General features: G+C 39.2%; 1 protein-coding gene across 1 annotated transcript in view; it reads right to left on the bottom strand.

Moving 5' to 3' along the window:
• The window catches only part of BZW2 (basic leucine zipper and W2 domains 2), a 56,805-nt gene that overhangs the window by 18,545 nt on the left and 19,250 nt on the right, over positions 1 to 19,010 (bottom strand). The window contains exons 2-6 of the mRNA XM_033071086.2: positions 18,346 to 18,410; positions 12,239 to 12,415; positions 11,065 to 11,168; positions 7,881 to 7,946; positions 658 to 793 (exon numbers count right to left, since the gene is read on the bottom strand). Of these exons, the coding sequence (XP_032926977.1) occupies positions 658 to 793; positions 7,881 to 7,946; positions 11,065 to 11,168; positions 12,239 to 12,415; positions 18,346 to 18,403 (541 nt within the window). The 5' untranslated portion in view covers positions 18,404 to 18,410. The remainder of the gene's footprint in view (positions 1 to 657; positions 794 to 7,880; positions 7,947 to 11,064; positions 11,169 to 12,238; positions 12,416 to 18,345; positions 18,411 to 19,010) is intronic.

Raw genomic sequence — 19,010 nt, 5'->3', positions numbered from 1 at the left:
CAGAACTGCCAGAGAAAGAAATTGTTGAACAAGCGGTTGCAGAATCAGGACTCCAAAGTAGATGGCTACAAATATATTAACAAAAATCCTTAAAAAAAGTGATCTCAAAAAGGCATTGTACCTTAAGACTGAAAGAACTCCTTTACTCATCATATAAGAAACACAAATAAGAAAGTTTATCAGTCACTGATCACTAGTAGTACGAAAGCAAAATGGGAATTGATTTTTGTTCTGCAATATCCCATTGGCCTCCATGGGATCTCTGTCCCACTTCTCATTCACAAGATATTGGCAACACTTGAAGAAATGCCAGCAGATCTATCTCAGGAATAGATATTATACTTCACACCTTTATAGTACCACAATAATACATAAATTCTACAGTTTTGCACACACAAAAATGACTTGCAAAAAACCATAAATCCTTTGGGGTTTGTTTTTGTTATGTGGCTTTTTTCTGTCTGTCTGGCCTCTTACAAGATTTCACAAAGTATTTTGGGCACTGCTGTCTGTATATGCTTCCACTTTAAAATACTGATTTCTGCTGTATGGTCAAAAGTTTCCAACTTTCATTTTATTGCAACATATTTAATATGTTGCAATAAAATACATCTCCTATAAAAAAGCTAAGATAAGAAGAAAGATATGGAAAATTACCTTCTTTGACTATATTGTCAGTGAAGAGGCTTGTTAAAATTGTAGCTGGAAGAGTCCCATTGGCTAACAGGATGCCAGAAAGCATTGCCAGTTTTGTCTGCTCCGTCTCAGTAAAGGCTTTAAGAAACAACAGGAGCTGTAGGCCAGACAAGGAAAAAAGTATATATTTGAGGCATAGGTATACAACAGGCAGAAATCAATATTAACAGTTTAATTTCTTATTTCTTGAGAAGTCTCAATGCAAATTATAGCAATCAACATCAAAATCTATCCAGAAGCGTGCTGGTGTCATTTCACTGATCCCTTTTAATTTCACTTTCTCTAAGAACACAAGACAGTGCCTGAAAGGAGCCTACAAAAAAAAAATGTAGAGAGACTATTTACAAGAGCAGATACTGTCAGGAAAAGGGGGAATGACTTCAAACTGAAAGAAAGCTGGTTTAGATTAGATATTAGAAAGAAATTTTTAGTGTGATGTTGGCTTTAGGATAGGCTGCCAGAGAAGCTGTAGATGCCCCGTTGTGGCAGTGCTCAAGGCCAGGTTGGACAGAGCTCTGAGTAACCCGGTCTAGTAAAAGGTGTCCCTGCCCATGGCAGGGGGTTTGGAGCTAGATGGTCTTTAAGGTCCCTTCCAACCCAAGCCATTCTATGATTCTTTAATTGTGTGGGGAATATGGTCTTAGTCAGGTATAAAACACCTGTCTTCTCCAAATATATGTACATATATGTAAAGACAAAAGTACTTGCCACAGGCTTGTTTACAAGATCACAGACAGAAGCCTGCCTGTTCACATCTTCAGACTTCCAGCTAAGCCTCACAGAGTTACAGTTTGTTTTCTAGGTCTCAAAAATTATTGCTCATGCAAACAATACAATGATGGGAAAATATCCTGATTTTCTTTTAGGGAAAGGAATACAGTACAATTACAACAGATTTTTTACTGGCTAAAATAAGAATTATATTTCAAGTTCAGACATTATTGATAAAACTAACGAAGGATAGACAGGAACACAGGTTGATTTAAGACCTTGCCATTCCCAGTACCAAATACAATAGAAAACAAATAGCTTGAGAAAAATAATACAAATCTCATCATCTTGGAAGATCTGAACTACATATATACCTTTTACAGTAATTTCATGACTGTAAGGCGCACCCTTTTAACTAAAATTTTCCCTTGAACCCGGAAGTGCGCCTTATAGTCTGGTGCGCCTTATATTATCTATAAAGTTGTGAAATTCGCCAAACCAGAAGTGTGAGCTGTGAGCCGTGGGCGGAGCCAGCAGTGTCACGGCAGTCGGCTGCAGGCGGGCCCAGGGGCCTGCGGCACCGCCCCTGCTGGGTGGAGGCGGGCCAGGGGCCCATGGCTGCCGGGTGGAGGTGGGCCAGGGGGCCCGCGGCACCCCCCCTCCCGGGTCCAGGCAGTCCCAGGGGCCCATGGCTGCCGGGTGGAGGCAGTCCCGGGGGCCCATGGCTGCCGAGTTGAGGTGGGGCTCGGCCAGCAACCGCACGGGGGGAGCTGGGGGCGGAGCCTCGCTGCAAAAAAAAAGTGCGCCTTATAGTCCAGTGCACCTTATATGATCTACAAAGTTGCAAATTTTGCCGACTCCCAGGGGGTGCGCCTTATAGTCTGGTGCGCCTTATGGTCATGAAATTACTGTAATTCTAAAAATAACAATTAAGTCTATTTTTAAAATCTTTATTTTATATGTTAAAATTATTGACTTGAGAACATATTGATGAAGTACATTATGCTCTTTCTGCTTTACATCAGAAAAAAGTCAAGCAAAATCAAGATTTTTTCAATGGCATTACTCTTAACAATGTTTTCCTAATGTTTTGTTAGTGATCACAATATGGGTGATGGCAAAAAAAGAGAGGAGACAATAAAGGACAGTTTCATTCAATGCAAAAAGCTGCTGATTCTACCAGATGCTAGCTTACAAAAGAGAAAAAAAATAAAAGTACTTCAGATACAATTTTCCAGAGTTAAAAAGAATTCTCATTTTCTTCTTCATAAGGAAGAAGAAATGGTATTCCTCCAAAAAGGTGTCTTGACCACCTGCTGTCAGGACACCCTTTTTTCTTTTCTAAATGAGCAGCAAATGCAATTACAGCAAAACAGTCTCTTTTGATAGAAAATTCCCACCAGGTTTCCACATTAAGGATATTTCTTAATTACCAGATTCTACCTATACAAAGGGACAGAATATTACACATTGTCCTTGTTTGTTACCATGGACAGCGAGAGATCTTTTCTGAGATATGTAAGCAGATTATCAACAACTGTAAAGCTTCCTGAATGTAGTGATGTTTTAAAAATACAGGTAACTAATTAAGTTATTAAATCTCATGCAGTTTTTTATGAATAGTTCTGCTCTGCATCTGTGAACAGAACTAAAAAAACCTCATTCATATGGTAGTACTTACATAATAGCATCAGTTTTAAATTACAGCTTACATAGGCCTGAATGACTCAGCCACAGACAAATCACTCAGAATTTTTTTTCAGTGGGCTTCAGCCATACACTTTTATCTTAAAAGAACAATTATGAAACTACCAAATCTCAAGGTGTAATTTTATTTCAGCAAACTGTGACTCAACCACAAAATGTATGGAAATTTGGGATGTAGAAGAGTGGAGTTATTATTCTAAATATATGAATGAGAAACAAATGGTGTGCTGTATTTCCAAATGCAGCAATGAACTGGTGTGTAATAATGGTGTAGGCAAAGTAACTCCAGGCCTACATTTAATGGAAAACAGAACATTTTTACAGAATTTCAATATAATCCTAGTGTAAACTGGAAGCCTGTGGATTTAAAGGTTTCTTTATACAAGCTTTATCAATAATACTGTACTAAAATGAGATCTGCACAAAAAAAAAAAAAATCCCAGAATTAGACCTCTTTACTGGAAGTACTGAGACTGTTAATAAGGAGGGAATGGCTTCAGATTTCTGTGTACCCCACTTACATCTTTTTTTCTTTTTGCTTCAATATAAGCAATAGATCAGGATTTTGATAAGAAAGTGGTCACACTGACCACTTTAACACAACAGACCAGATTTTTATATACTTCTGAGCTCTAAACTCCATTCTTTTATCAGTAACGTGTAGATCACAAACAGTTATACCCATTCATGTCAAATTTGAGCCAGGAAAGCAAGAACCCAGCTGCAAAGCCAAAGTTATAGCTGCAGCCCAAGACACAGATAGATTCTATGAGAAGGACAACCAAAAATTTATGAACTCTAATTCTGAGAAATCTGTATTTGTTCAAATGTTTTGGAAGGTTTGAAACATGAAACCACGTCTGTGGAGTTTGCAGTCTCATCTTCTTCCCCTTCCTCTGAAACACGCTCTTTGCAAGTCTCTTAGCATTACTGTGGTTTCTGGTGTTATTGAACTGCATCCCACTGCAGCATGTCTTAAACAGAACCCTCATCTTCTACACATCCTTGCTACTTAAAGTACTGTTGGTGCTACTAGCCTAATTTTTGTTTTACTATTACTTTTCAAAAGCAGCTCAAACCTAGACTAGTCCTTTTCTGCTGTTTAAGGATACTCTATATTTCTAATTCTTCTAATATATCTAGGATACATTCTATACTTTCCAACAATTGTGAAACATAATTTAGGGAGTGACTGGGTGATAGGAAAACCCAAAACCTTTCATAAACCCATTCTAAAAACATGAAACAGAACCCAAATTTCACTTTAAAGTTTTTACTTCAGATTTTTATTGCTGATTAATTTAAGCACTCTTCTTTTACCATCACAATTACAAACCTCAGTAGGGAAGTCACAAAACGTCCAAGACATTTCAGAATAGTTCCCAACCACCCACAGAACATTCTCTAAGCTAATGATTCCCTGCTGTTAGCCAAGCACAGATATTACTGCCTTCCTTAGATACAAACTGATTCCAGGCATAAAAAGAGCAGCTCTGGCTCATAATTTTGTATTTCTATGATATCTGTAAGAATTCCCAACTATATAAGCAGAAGTTCAGAATACCTAATAAGCACAAGACCAGATCTAATGTGATGCTCCATGTTGTTTCTGTCATTAAAGAAAAAGTATTTTAAGCAGAATTTCTGGGCATAGAAGATGCACACAAGTAAACGTATGCAAGATTAAAAAGCACACAAGAAAAACAAGTGCTTCTGATCACCTTTGGTGATGTGGAAATCTTAAATGGTGAAAATTAGGGAACTCTACCCACACAGGGAGCATGGTGTCTTATTATGTCTTCATTATCTGAACTGGTCTGCTGCTGACAGTTTGTCACATCTGCAGACAGCACTGAATTGCCAGCAATAGAGAAGGTAGTTAATATAGCAACAGATATCTGCTGACTGCGTCTTGCCTTTCATTTAGCTGACTTAAAGCATTTTTGCTTACTCCCTATTCAATCTCAGAATGCTATTCTCCTCTTACTTCCTAATTCCTAGCTTAATTTACGGTTCTTTCATTAGGAAAATAGGAACACAAAAGAGGACGTCACAACATCTCACATCACTTCAGATGTCCTCTCATAACTCAGTAATATTTAACACTGTTAAGACAAAAAATAAACTTATTTTTAGTTTATCCCAATTCTGATATTTAAAAGTTTATATATAAAATTACTAAACATGCAAACATACTAAATACACAGATAATAACTGCATTCTTCATCCAAGGAAATACATATGTAGAGAAAGATGAACACAAGTTTGGAACTTGGAATTTTACTGAAATGATTGCAAAATGTCATGGGCCTATGCCAGTACATTGGGCCATGCTCACGTGAACAAACATCAAAACACAGCAAGCAAGCAATCTAAATATCTTTGTCTTCTTTTGAAATTGCTTGAACAAAATAATTTAGATGTAAAACTTTAGATATATGGTTTACTTATGCAAACTGGCAATTTTGAGGACAGAGAGTTAAGAAATAAAACAACTGAAAGCTAGAAGCAGACAAAAAGGGGAAAGATGGTAGAAAATCATGTCCTAATGACAAAGTTGTGATCTAGAAAACATAAAGCAAATACTTGTGCAAATACCGCTATTTAAGATGATCTCTCCTGAAAGAAAATCCCACTGACACCATCTGCTTCTTTAGTGTGAAACTGCTGGTATTGCCTTGGCTTTTTGGCATACCTTTTTCTATGAGAAGAGCTATTTTCCCCCAAATGCTCTATCTGCCTAATGAGTCTGACAGAAACATCACTTTCATTGCTGGGACAATGATGCACAAAAAAACCCCATCAATGAGTCACTCTCTTACATATCTAACCACTGACTAACTGCAGCAGTCTCTGTTCTAGCAGAAACACTTCCTGGAAATAAAAACCTATCTATCTTCTGGACCTCCGTGGGCAGCTACTCCTGCACAAATCACAGCATGCAGGGATTAAGGGATTAAGTGGTTAAAAACCCTGCAGCCTCATAAATGAGAAAACAGCCACTTTGTGGGTTCACACAAGCAGGGGGAGGGAGAAGGTAAGCAAAAGGCACCTACACGTAGTCCTCAAGGGTTTTAAGGGCAATGGGAGTGGGGGTGCAATACACAGACACAAACACAATCACAACCACCTTCCTAGTTTCTAGGTCTGGATTACCAGAGGAGGAGAAGACACCCCACATTTCCAGCAGCCACACCAAGATTCACACCAGCAGCATGAGTGGTGATGGACAGGCAGATGGAAAGATTTCCCCACGGGCAAGGACCACTGCAAACTCCATCTCAAGATTCGTCATAGAAGATGTAGCCTGACACTGAAAACTATCCAAAAATCATGTACATAAAAGTGAAGTTTGCAGTCTGCAAGATGAACAAGCCTGCTCTGATCCCACACTGGCATGGCTAGGATGTTTCCAAAGGCTTTCAATGAGTAGCTTGGCTCCTGCCACACTGCATCTCAAATGACTGCTTTCTCTCAAGCTGGCATGTGGCTAAACTTCACATCAGAGGTACTTTATCCTTTACTAAGAGTTAAATTATTATTTATTACCCATAGTCTCATCTTGTCACTAAGAGTGCAAAATGAATTTTTGGAAGCTAAAGAGGATGCAAAGCCAAGCAAGTTACAGAAATGAGCAGAGGCGGCTTGAATTGACATGGCACTTGCTTAATATGCTGAGCACTCTCTGAAACTTGAATGCTGTGAGTCAGCGCTTCTCATGTCAGTGATTACAGTAATTAACAGCAGGAACATTAGATTTGTGTGGGGATAGAGGTAAATTTAGGTCTTTAGAATGATGTACTGAGTAATCAGCATCAGTTGATAGGCATGCTGGCCACAAGTGTAAAAATAATTTCCTGTATGAGCAAGAATGTATAAATCAGAGCCAAATTAATTCAGACACAAGAAGTGCTGGTAAAGTATCAAGCTCCAAATGTGCCCTCATGTGACCCTTGCAGCAACCTTTCTAATGTTTAAATAATATGAAAACATGTTTTTATATCTAACAAACATGATACTTTAGTCATGGGACAGGTTTTACCACTATCAGCATGCCTATTAAGTACAGGACAGTACAGTGTTTATTACTTACTGAGGCAGTTAGAAAAATATATTTACATCTATTACTACTAACTCAAAATAGACAAAATAAATCTGTACGGTGTTTTTCAAACATTTTTGCCCTGGCTTTTCCTGTCTCCTTAGAATTCAGTATCACAAAACCAAACAGTATCCACAAACAGCCACTACAGTCTAACAGGCAAATCCTGAGCACTCTGCCACTCTTACACATATATCTGTGGCCTCAAATACAAAAAACTTATGGATAGGATTCATTCCACAGTGCAAGAGTGGTTTAATACTCATACATCAAGAGACATTCTGCATAGCAGATTTGGTTTTTTTTTTTCTTTTGGAAAAACAACAGAGAGATGTTCTCTTTTCAATACAGTAATACCACTTCTCATTAAGAGGTATATCCCAAAGTATATCAAACTTCTGCACAAAAAAGTCTGGAATAAGAAAGTGAGTTTGGTCAGAGCAACCAAAGGAATCATTAATTCAGAAATACTCTACAGCAAGTGCTTCTTGCAGTATTCCCACAGAGATGAATTTGCAGAGTAAAAGTTGCCTCCTGTAGATTCCATCCTCTTTTCCAGTAGAGCTAAATAAAACCTAACAGCACCACATTCGTACATATACAATTATGTTATAAATACAGTAAAAAACATCAGCATTCCAGCAAAGATTGCCATCAACATTACCTTTTTGATTTCATCTTCAAATGCTTTCTCCAGATATTTGTATCTCCTGATAAGTTTATTGAAGACCTAAAGACAAACACAGATTAACTTAAAAAGTGCAACAATTACAGCCATCTTTCTTTACAAAAAAAAGTAAAGGGAAACAAGCAGCTTGCAGAATGGTATTTCTCTAGTGTAGTCTGCCACATGGAGAGCATGAAACACCCTTCTCTCAATTTTGTGATTCTTGCTTTACAGAGCAATGCTTGAATCAGAGAATTTATTGCAGTTTGAATATTTTCCTATTTCTCAAAATGTTTTTTTCCTTCTCCACTTTTCATCCTATCCATAGATAACAGCAGGGGAGAGGAGGAGAAGGAGGGTAATTGCACCCTTCACCCAGTAATGCAGCGCTGGGGAAGCTCTCAGCTGTAGGCTGATGGAGCAAGGCAGTCAGGATGCTGGGCATCTTCAATCATCTTGGCAAATCAACTAACAAAGGTTTACAACAAAACACACTACTGCCAGAGAAAAAGGAAGAACAAAGCTTCTACAACAACTATGTTATTGGAACCACTTGTTCTCCAGTTTTGACCATTTGTTTCCCATCATGCGACCACAGATTATGAAACCAGAAGCAGCACAGGTGCAGAGCTCATTCAGGGTGAAGAAGGAAGAGATAAGAAATTAAATAAACAAATCAGCACTTGCACTGTTGTACAAAGGCACAAAGCATATGACTCACTGTCACAGGTAAAAAGGTTTATGTAGGGAACAAATGACTTTATTGCCACACTGGATGGGGGAGGGAGGAAAATTAGGTTTAGAAAGCTTCCATTCACTTTCCAGAATATAAAATACATCCAAACATCCTAACTGGTCGTATTTTGGCTCAGAAAAAGTGGAAAATCAAGTGCAGCCATGCTGAGAAGTAGAGTCACACAGAATCCTAATAAAATAAGATAGAAGACGAAAATGTAAGATTCTTGTTAATATTTCCAAACAAAATTCTGCATATTAAGTCTCTGTAAATGACAGAAGTATGACTTCATATGCAAATAATCTGCTACAACATCAATACTAACTTCAGTCTTTTGACTTGACTTTTCACTTTTAATTGTTTCCATAAGTAAATCCACAAAAATCCAGCCACACTACTGGTTCATTTGGGAGCCAGAGTGAGAAATTACCTTCTAGGTATCTTCTAGATAAAAAAAGATCTAAATATTATTTTAGACTAATTCCACATTTTCATAATACAGTAAGAGCTCTATTTTTCATTATGCATGAAAAAATTGCAAAATCAATAAAAGGACATCTCTTCAGGCATTAATTACAAAATGATCATTTATTTTGGTGGCTTTAGGTTTGAAGTGCAGAGAATTAATTGAAAATTCCACTCCTTTAAATCCTGAAGCAAAGCCTCTCTTTTCATTTTTCAATATGCAATCCTTTACTTTAAATTTCTCCTTGGAGGACTGGTACTGTCAATTTTTGTTCAAAAGATTATTAAAATATTAAAATTCAGGAAGACAGAATCATTGCCTTCACTGACAACAGAGATTTTCCTGAAACAAAATACTGTGTTTTTAAGAGATGATAAAGCTGACGTGTAAGAAATAGACTCCTTTTCCAAAAATAAGAATATTTCACTATTTTAGGTTATTAAATATGTTTTTTAAGGAGTTTTCTGCTATTAAACAAGACCAATCTGCATTTTACCAATGCAGATTTTGATCTCAGCACTGTTCAAATCAACTATGCACCTTTCCAGGATCTTAGCACCCTAGACACCTTAGCAGGGACAGCAGCATTGTTGTTTTTAATCACTGTCTCCAGCATTCCAGTAATACCTAGTGATTTAAAAAGATAAATATATACATGATTAACAACAGAGTTTTGACATATGGCCATTGCAAGGGTATTGCATTTTTATGCAATCCTATTGGTATCCAGAATTGCATGGTGGCTTTGAACTTTCCACAGAATTCTTACTGTACTTTCTCATATAATTACCACCTTCCATTAAGGAGTTACACAAAGTTAGCTTCTTTTCAAGAATGTTTTAGGGTTCATTTTTTGTATTAAGGTTTTTGTATTAATTGCACATAGGCCTATTCATGCAAGCTTTTTCCCTGCAGGAAGAAATTACACATCACATATGCAGGAGAAATGAAAGCTCTTGGAATATACGCCCAACTCCTAAGTAGTTATGCAACTAAAGGTTGGAGGTGCGAGCTTTATAATTTTTGGCATGCATGTACTTTATAGAATTGTTTAGGTTTGAAAATATCTTTAAGACCACTGAGTCCAACTGCTAATCCAGCAGTGCCAAGTACCACTAAACCATGGCCCTGGGCTACCATGTCTACAGATATCTTAAATATCTCCAAGACTGGTGACTCCACCATTTCCCTAGACAGTCCACTACAATGTTTGACAACTCTTTCAGTGAATAAATTTTTCCTAATATCCATCTAAACTTCACCTAGCACAACCTGAGGCCATCTCCTCTCATCCCTGCCACTTCTTATGTGGGAGAACCACCTGACCCCCACCTGGCTACAGCCTCCTTTCAGTCAGTTGTACAGAGCAATAACATCACCCCTGAGCCTCCTTTCCTCCAGGCTAAACACTCCCAGCTCCCTCAGCTGCTCCTCACAGGGCTTGTGCTCCAGATCTTCACCTCCACTGCCTTTCTCTGGACACTCTCCAGCACCTCAGTGTCTTTCTTGTAGTGAGGGCCACAAAACTGAACACAGGATTTGAGGTGTGGCCTCACCAGTGTGAGTACAGGGAGACGTAAACTGCCCTGGTCCTGCCAGACACACCATTGCTTACAAAAGCTGAATTTCTGATACAGTTCATGTGTTTCTCAAAATATGCTCATATAAATATTTCAGTCTGCACACAGAAAAGGTTAACAAAATTAATAAGGGTGGTGTCTAGAAATAGACTCAACCAATGGTAGACTGTGATAAGCGAGAATGCTTTTTGTAAAGAAAGCATTGCCAACTGTGATCACATTATCTTAGATATCCTATTTTCTTACCTAAAATGTGTATGTTAGGGCAGATTAATGATTAACTGGATTTTCAACCAGTCTGTAGCTAGCCTAGTGCAGCCTAGACAGTCTGCAGATGTTCCACTATAAACTCTTTTGACATATAAATGGACAACAGTAATCAGCTATGCCTTTACTGACCTGAGCATAATTTCGAATGGCATCATGATCTTCATCTGCAAAAAATACACAGTGGTTGGTCATCTTGGTCTTGTCATTGTCATCTATGCGTGTGCCTCCAGGAGCTACAAGAAAGGAGAAAAAAAAAGGCAAGGAATTATTTATTACTTTAAAAATGTAAGATTTAATAAGTCTAGTAAATCTTACGTTTATATCACTGAGGTAACAGGCCACAGGTGAGAGGGAGAAATAGAGACAGACCAAACTTTGCTCAGATGTGGTGGCAACTGACAGAAGGGACACCTGGCTGATATGCTGCATCATAGATCACACAGTCCTCACAGGACTGAGTTATTCAGTTCACCCTAAAGAATCTCAGCTGGTCTTAAGAGCACTGAGAGTGATCATATAAGTATGGGTTTGAGCACAACCCTTACACATTATTTTAACTCTTACTTTAAACATCATAACAATAATGTAAATCCTTCCCAAAGAGAAAAGTATTAGCACTGTGTTAGTAATCTGAGTACTTGGAACATCCTGCTAAACCCCTCTGATGCTTACCAGGCTCATGTAAACATTCAAAACACTGACTTATTTTATTGAGTTTTTTTCCTAGGTATTTCCAATAGCTGTTGTTTCCTGCATTACCTCAAGTCATACAAAAACATCTTCTCTTCTTACACACCAAAGAGTAGAGGTCAAAGCAATGTGATCAGTAAAAGGAGATAACTTACTCAAAATAAAGACAGAAGTGAAAAGTATGTTTTTGCCAGAAGCTACCATTGATACCTGGTAGAAATGTACCATGAACATCCACAAAGCATGCCTCATTATCCTTCACTTCCCTGAGCTACCTTTTGTTGCAACATCTACAAAGCAAGATTTGCCGCACCTCTTAACCTGGAGTGTAACTTTTTATGCTAATAAATCCTTCTGTTTCTCCTAGTTAGCATCTCTCTCGTTCTCTTTGCTGTTGCAATTATAAGGCGGTTTAGCTCAAACTGAACGCTTCTCAAAGTAGTATCCAGAAAGTACTGAGGTGTTACTGCACAACAAACAGTGCTATGATACAAGATGCAAGCAGTGAAATTGTAATACAGGTTATAATTTCTACTGTGGAGGAAGATAGCATCTTAAAAGAAGCAAGCAAGGTTGATCATCAAAACTCTCTGCCAGACACTCTGCAGATTACCTAACATGCTGCCAGCTACCAAAATATCAAAGAGTGTGTCAGCATAGCGACGATAATCAAGTCGTGATCCTGCTGCATCCAGAAACTTGGCTATGGCCTCCAGGTCATTCCCAGCTTCATTGAGGCCTTGGACAATTGTATCCCTGAAGACTGTGGGTTCAAATTTCTCCTTTTCATCTGAAACCGAAAGAAAGGACAAAGAGAGACAGTGTCAGTTTTTAAGCCTGTTAAAATCCTGTATCAGTCAGCAATTGAAGGGAGCATAGCACCTAATATACTCTTCTCATTCTGATCAACACACCAGAAGTTTGGCTTGTATAATTTCTGGAAAGTCTGCAGTGTTTACCCTTGCTTCCCCTTCCCCCCTCATCTCCTAACACCAAAACAAACACAAACATATGGGAGTAAATAAATAGAGCAAAAGCAACTATTGAAATTGTTTTCTAACTTCATACTGTTCACTTGTTGAGGATATTATCCCATGTGTGTAGCACCGTGCATTGCTGAATCTGAGAGCAGAAGAAAGGGAATGCCAACCTATGAGTACATAGTATCACTGTATGAACATTTAATTTTTCATCTCTTGTTATTTTTCTTTCAGTAACTATGGTCACATAACTAAAATGTTTTAAAAAAGATGAGTCTTCAGGGAAAAAAGGAGGTTGAGTTATTAATAAAGCTAGTTTTTGAATAAACATTTAAGGCAACACAACGCAACCAAGAATTTATCTTTTATATTCACAGACCTTAGCAGCACTAGGAATACAGCACTCACTGCATTTTCCACAGCTGTCCCTTGTAGAATCCAATTAAGGTCAGCCTGACCCCCAGTGTCCCTGCGTCAATGTCATTAGTCACAGCAGAAACAACTGCAACCTCCAGAAAATGCTAATGTAGATTTGCCCATACCTCCTGTTGCCTTTTTGGGCATGTAGTTACCAGCTTACTCTGGCCACTTGAAGCTTCTTAAGAAAACCTGCCCTGGCCTTATATAAGGGCACAATGAAGTGCCTGTTACTGTTAAAATATCTTCGAACTTCAGAAACAAAATTGCAAGCTGTTCTACGCACTCAAACCCAGGGTTCTTATCACCGGCTGACACAAACACTGATACAAGCTCTTGAAAAACTGGAAAAACTGGAAAATATCACATCCAGAGGATAAATACAGAGATTTTTATTTACTAAGATAAATGAGGATTGGTTAAATTTCTGTCTGAACATGTGCTGAAACATGCCACCTGCAAATCTGGCAGGCTTTTTGTCACAAAAAATGGTTCCAGCCTTGATGCATCCTCTGGCTGCAGGCTTTTGTTTCCTGCTTCTCATAGCGCAGTTTTTCATCCCAGGCCTTAAACAAGAGACCTTGCTTTTTAACAGCCTCTCTTCCCTCCTGCCACAGTACTTTCATGGCAATTAAATAACTATTTTACAGACAATTCCTACTTTTGATAGCTTTTCTATTTCTCATACAGAAAATCTCTCTCTCCTCTACTGCATGTACCCAGGGAGAGCTTATTCTAGCACCTTCAGTACATCATTTGCACATTCTCCTCCACTTCCAATGCATCTCCTTCTCCCATAGCACCTGTACTTGGAAGGCGTAAAGCAGTCGCTTCCACTCAGCGTCCCAGGCCACTGGGAAGCTCAGGGGACTTGTCCTTGTCCTTCCGAGGAGTCTGGCAGCATACTGCCAGCTGCAGTTCAAGGGCTGTCTCTCAAGCACTAAGCGTTCCCTTATTTTCCAGAAATCCCCTGCTATGCCTAGCTTTCCATGCTTCCCCATGCCCCAAATCTGACCTCCTCAAACCAAAACTGAGACAACTCCATGGACATCCATATATATGCTCATGCAACAATCTGCTCCCAACTCTGGCTCATGCTGAAGCAATGCACACAAACATAGGACCACTATCACACTCTCACCACCCAATACACTACTCAATATGCCCCTTCTCTGAACTGAAAATTGTTTCTTCCCAGGCTTTTACTCCACACCAGACTTCGGAGATGTTCAGGCTCTCAGCCATGCTACCTCAACTTTGGCTGCGATGAAAACCTGTGCTTTGAGGAACCACGTCTCCTATTTGCAGGGCATGGCCATCAGGGACAAACCAGAAAGTTGAGAGGGGAATTGGAGTATATGCCTTTGCTCCAGGGAAATGCCCACAGAGAAGCCTACTACTGGAATCCCATCTGAGCCACCAGATCTCTTACCAACACTCAGTTGCAGCTCCCCTCCAGCTTGAAGTACAAACCCCAACCCAAAACAAAGAACAAACCAGTCTTTTACTGAAATAAGTACTTCAGTATGTGTTCTTCAGGCAGTTTTACTTGTGCACAAGAAACACAGTTCCACCCATAAAGAAGCATCTGAGTATAATTACAGTAATTTCACGACCATAAGGCGCACTGGACTATAAGGCGCACCCCCTGGGAGTCAGCAAAATTCGCAACTTTGTAGATCATATATAAGGCGCACTGGACTATAGGGTGCACTTCTGGGTCCCAGGGAAAATTTTAGTCAAAAGAGTGCGCCTTATAGTCGTGAAATTACTGTATTCTTCTTTCAGATTGCCAAATAATTATGTGTTATTTGAAGAGAAAAAGAAAAGTTTGATCACACATCAACCAGCAAGAACACAGACTTTTGTCTTAAGCATCAAAAAAACCCCTGTTTTATTTTTTCAAATGTATTTTGCCTAAAAATTTAAGATGTTCCCATCTAAACTGGAAGGTATTATATGTTTGGTATCAGGGGTATGCAAGTGCTCAGTACAAACACAAATACCATGATTAATATTTCTTAGCTATTTTAAATAGATTCTTCCCCTGCCCCAGAAGTCCTCCTCTCATCTGTAGTACCCTACTATTTTCTTGTCTATCGCAATCTAAAAATTTACACAGGAAGAGGAGGTGAATTTATTGCATGAAAAACTATTTATAATTTTATTGAAAGATTTTCCTACCAAGCTAATGTACTGAAGAGGCATATGCTGATGTAGTACAAGAGGGTAAGAAGCCATCACCAAACAAAGGGTGACAATCTGTTGAGCTGTCAAGTGCACAATTACTAAACAAGCACAGCTCTAATCATGGGCTAGCAGAGGCAGGTGTAGCCTGCAGATGTGACACACACAATATCCACGGCAGCAGTGCTATACACAGCTTTTCATTTTCAGCATGTTCCCAGGTCCTTACTTCCTATCTTTTGCTTCCAATAAAATCACGAAGTACTTTAATGACCCTGTCCTTAATTAAATTTATCACTTCAACAAAAGGCCCACAACCGTAATTCTGTGGAAGAAAAAAGATAACATGAAGTAAGAAGAGGGGCCAAACAAGCTAACATAAAGGTGTTAATATGGACTTTTTACTAGGTACATTAATTTCATGACTACAAGGCGTACCAGAGTATAAGGCGCACTTCCAGGTGTCGGCAAATTTCCGAACTTTGTCCATATATAGGGCGCACTGGACTATAAGGAGCACTTTTTTTTTTTTTGCAGTGAGGATCCACGCGCAACAAAGTAATGAATTAGTAACAATCACACCAGCCCTGCTGTCTTGGGTTACAATACAGGACGTGATCAAAGTATCTATTCTATCACCATCTGTTGTGACTAGGTGGGGAAGTGATCCTTATCTCCGTGGGAGATACTCTGCTAATGGGTCATCCATTGAAACCAGTAGGGCATTGTTCTTTATCTTTGCACCCCTTATCCTTCCTCCAGGGAGTTATCTTCTGCTAATGGCCCATTGAGTCGCACTGTGTGACTGATAAAATGATTTCATCCCATTGGGAGTTGCTCCAGCCAGGGGGGAGAGCCCAGCCTTTCCTACCTAGATAAAAACTGAAATTCTGGGACACCAAGTCACCCTCTTTTCCCTGGATTCCAGAGGAAAACAGGACTTTTTTTCCATATCATCACTGGACCTTCGGAGGGAGGCTGCACCCTTCTACAAGACCACTGCTTCAACTGAACCACCTCTGTCACTGCAGGAGGACTGTAGCCACCATTTAATGGGACTGCTACCAACACCCTGACAGGTGTTACCATGACGGGGTGTCTGGTTGTACTCTGACTTTGTGTCTTAGTTTGGAGGACAGGTGTCTGCTAAGAAAGGCAGGAGCCTTTCTTTGAAATGGGGAATGTAAACCCCCTCCCTCCAAATTATTATAATTTTGAAATTAAGGGGCTCTCAGGCAAAGATATGGGAATTAGGAATAACAGTTCTTTACTAGGGAAATTAAAATAGGAATACAGTATTACAAAGAAACAAACTCCAAACCCTGACAAAGTCAGGGTACAACCTGACACCCCAACAGGCAGGGTGTTGGTAGCAGATTGATTAAATAGTGGTTGCAATCTTCTTGCAGTGACAGATGTGGTTTAGTTGAAGCAGTGGTCTTGTAGAAGGTGCAGTTTCCCTCCAGAGGTCTAGTAGTGATGTGGAGAAAACTCGTTTTTTTTCTAGAGTCCAGTAGAGAAAGGGCTACTCGGTGTCCTAGAATTTCAGTTTTTATCTAGGTAAGAAAGGCTTGGCTCTTCCCCCTGGTTGGAGCAACTCTCAATGGTATAAAGTGACTTTATCAGTCACACAGTCGGATTCAATGGGCCATTAGCAGAAGATACCTCCCTGCAGGAAGGATGGGGGGTACAAAAATAAAGAACAATGCCCTGCTGGTTTCAATGGATGGCCCATTAGCAGAGTATCTCCCAGAGATAAAGATCACTGCTCCACCTAGTCACAACAGATGGTGATAGAATAGAAACTTTGATCACATCCTGTATTGTAACTCGAGACACTGCCAGTGTTTGGGATTTGTTTCTTTGTAGTACTGTATTTCTATTTTAATTTCCCTAGTAAAGAACTGTTATTCCTAATTCCCATATCTTTGCCTGAGAGCCCCTTAATTTCAGAATTATAATAATTTGGAGGGAGGGGGTTTACATTCTCCATTTCGAAGAGAGGCTCCTGCCTTTCTTAGCAGACACCTGTCCTCCTCTAAACCAGGACACGTGCTGAGCCCCGCGGTGCGCACCCCCCCACCCCCCCCACCCCACCGAGCTCCCGAGCCCCGCGGCCCTGTGCGGTTCAGTTTGCACTTCCGTGTTGGCAAATTTCCGAACTTTGTCCATATATAAGGCGCTCCAGCGTATACGGTGCACTTCCAGGTTCCAGACCAAAATTTTAGTCAAAAGAGTGTGCCTTATATGCCTGAAATTACTGTACATATATTTTGTGTCTCTGCCTCAAACTGTTGGGCATTCATCCCAGCCACCTAAACTGCAACAAATGAATTCTGAGTATAGTATGACCTAGCGTGTTAGGATAACATCTACTTTGCCAGAATACCTGAATGGTCAGTACGACCAGCACCACCCAGCTTTCATTAAAAATTGATGCTCTACTGTACTTAATGAAACAAAGTGTTGGGAATGTTTAGAGAAAATCAGTATCACAATAAGTAAATTGGGACTCACACAATTGCTTCATTTTAAGAACTAAAAGAAAGACTACACTAACACAGGACAAATAAATATTTGTGAAAAAGCAAGTTTCTGACCTCCTTTTGACCTGAAAGCAGGGCCAGTGAGATGATCTGACCATCTCAAGGAGAAGGAAGGTAAGAAAATTCCTTTTTAGATAATGAAAGGTTCACTTAGAGACATGGCACTACTTTGAGTCAAAAAGTAAAAATGAAAATCAAACTAAAAAAGCTAATTTCTTTACACAGCCTTTAAATAAAAGCTCATATTTTGCTTTCTTAGTTAAAGAGGATACTTTAAGAAACACCCAAACCAAACATCTAATAAATTTTCTTTATCATATGTAAATATACTATAAATTCATGTAGCATCTAATCTCTAACTGAAGCCTCCACAAGACTTCATAGTTAATAAACTCAAATTTTAAATAAAATTCTAGGGTATATAGTGAAAATAATAAAATTTATAGAGCTTAGTTCAAAGTAACATCTTCAAGATGGTTGAAAAGAAGGGGAGAAAAATCCTTAAGCTGAACTTTCAATTATTCCACCTCCTCTATTTCTAGTCATTTTAACAAAGAAGAAAATAAAGCAAAAAATGTAATCCAACTTACCCCTCTTCCTAGTTTTGAACCGCTGGCCTGTTAGCACCGGCTTCTGATTCTTATTCATAAAATTTCTGGAGAAAGAAAAAAGGGAAAAATATTTATACTCTAGCATTTACAGCAACAGTTTAATCTAAAGGCAAAATAAGGACTCCCTGTAGCAAAATCCCAACATATGAAAGGTAAAGAAAGTTGTTGACACATATTCCAAGAGTAATTCACATTAACTTTAAGATGAAGAGCACTACAATCCAAAGATCACTTAAATGAGACGCGTTTCTCTTAAAACCTGGCTGTTGGTATCTCTGAAAAAAAACATGAAGATTCAAAACTGAACAGGATGAAGTTGATGAAGTCACTGCCCTTACTCCTGGGGCAGAGGTACAGCACCACTGTCTATGCAGCTCATGGGGATGCTGGGGGCACAGAAGCCATGAAGGCAGAGGACTGGGAACCATTCTGGTGAGGCTCAGCATGGCACAGGTCTCACCCTCTGGCACGGTCACCAGGCAGACCAATGCCCAGGGTTACACACTGTCCAGCTCAAGACCAGATTTTGTGGTCTAACCATAAAGACAGTGCTTCAACCATCAAATTCTAATCAAAAATTTCTTACAAGCATCACTGTATCTTAGCAACTGATAGTTCTGAAAAGCATGTGGGTGTTGTAAAAA

The sequence above is a fragment of the Catharus ustulatus genome, chromosome 1, assembly GCF_009819885.2.
Source record: "Catharus ustulatus isolate bCatUst1 chromosome 1, bCatUst1.pri.v2, whole genome shotgun sequence".
NCBI lineage: Eukaryota > Metazoa > Chordata > Aves > Passeriformes > Turdidae > Catharus > Catharus ustulatus.
The sequence above is the reverse complement of the archived record's forward strand: the minus strand, read 5'-3'. Positions and strand labels throughout refer to the sequence as shown.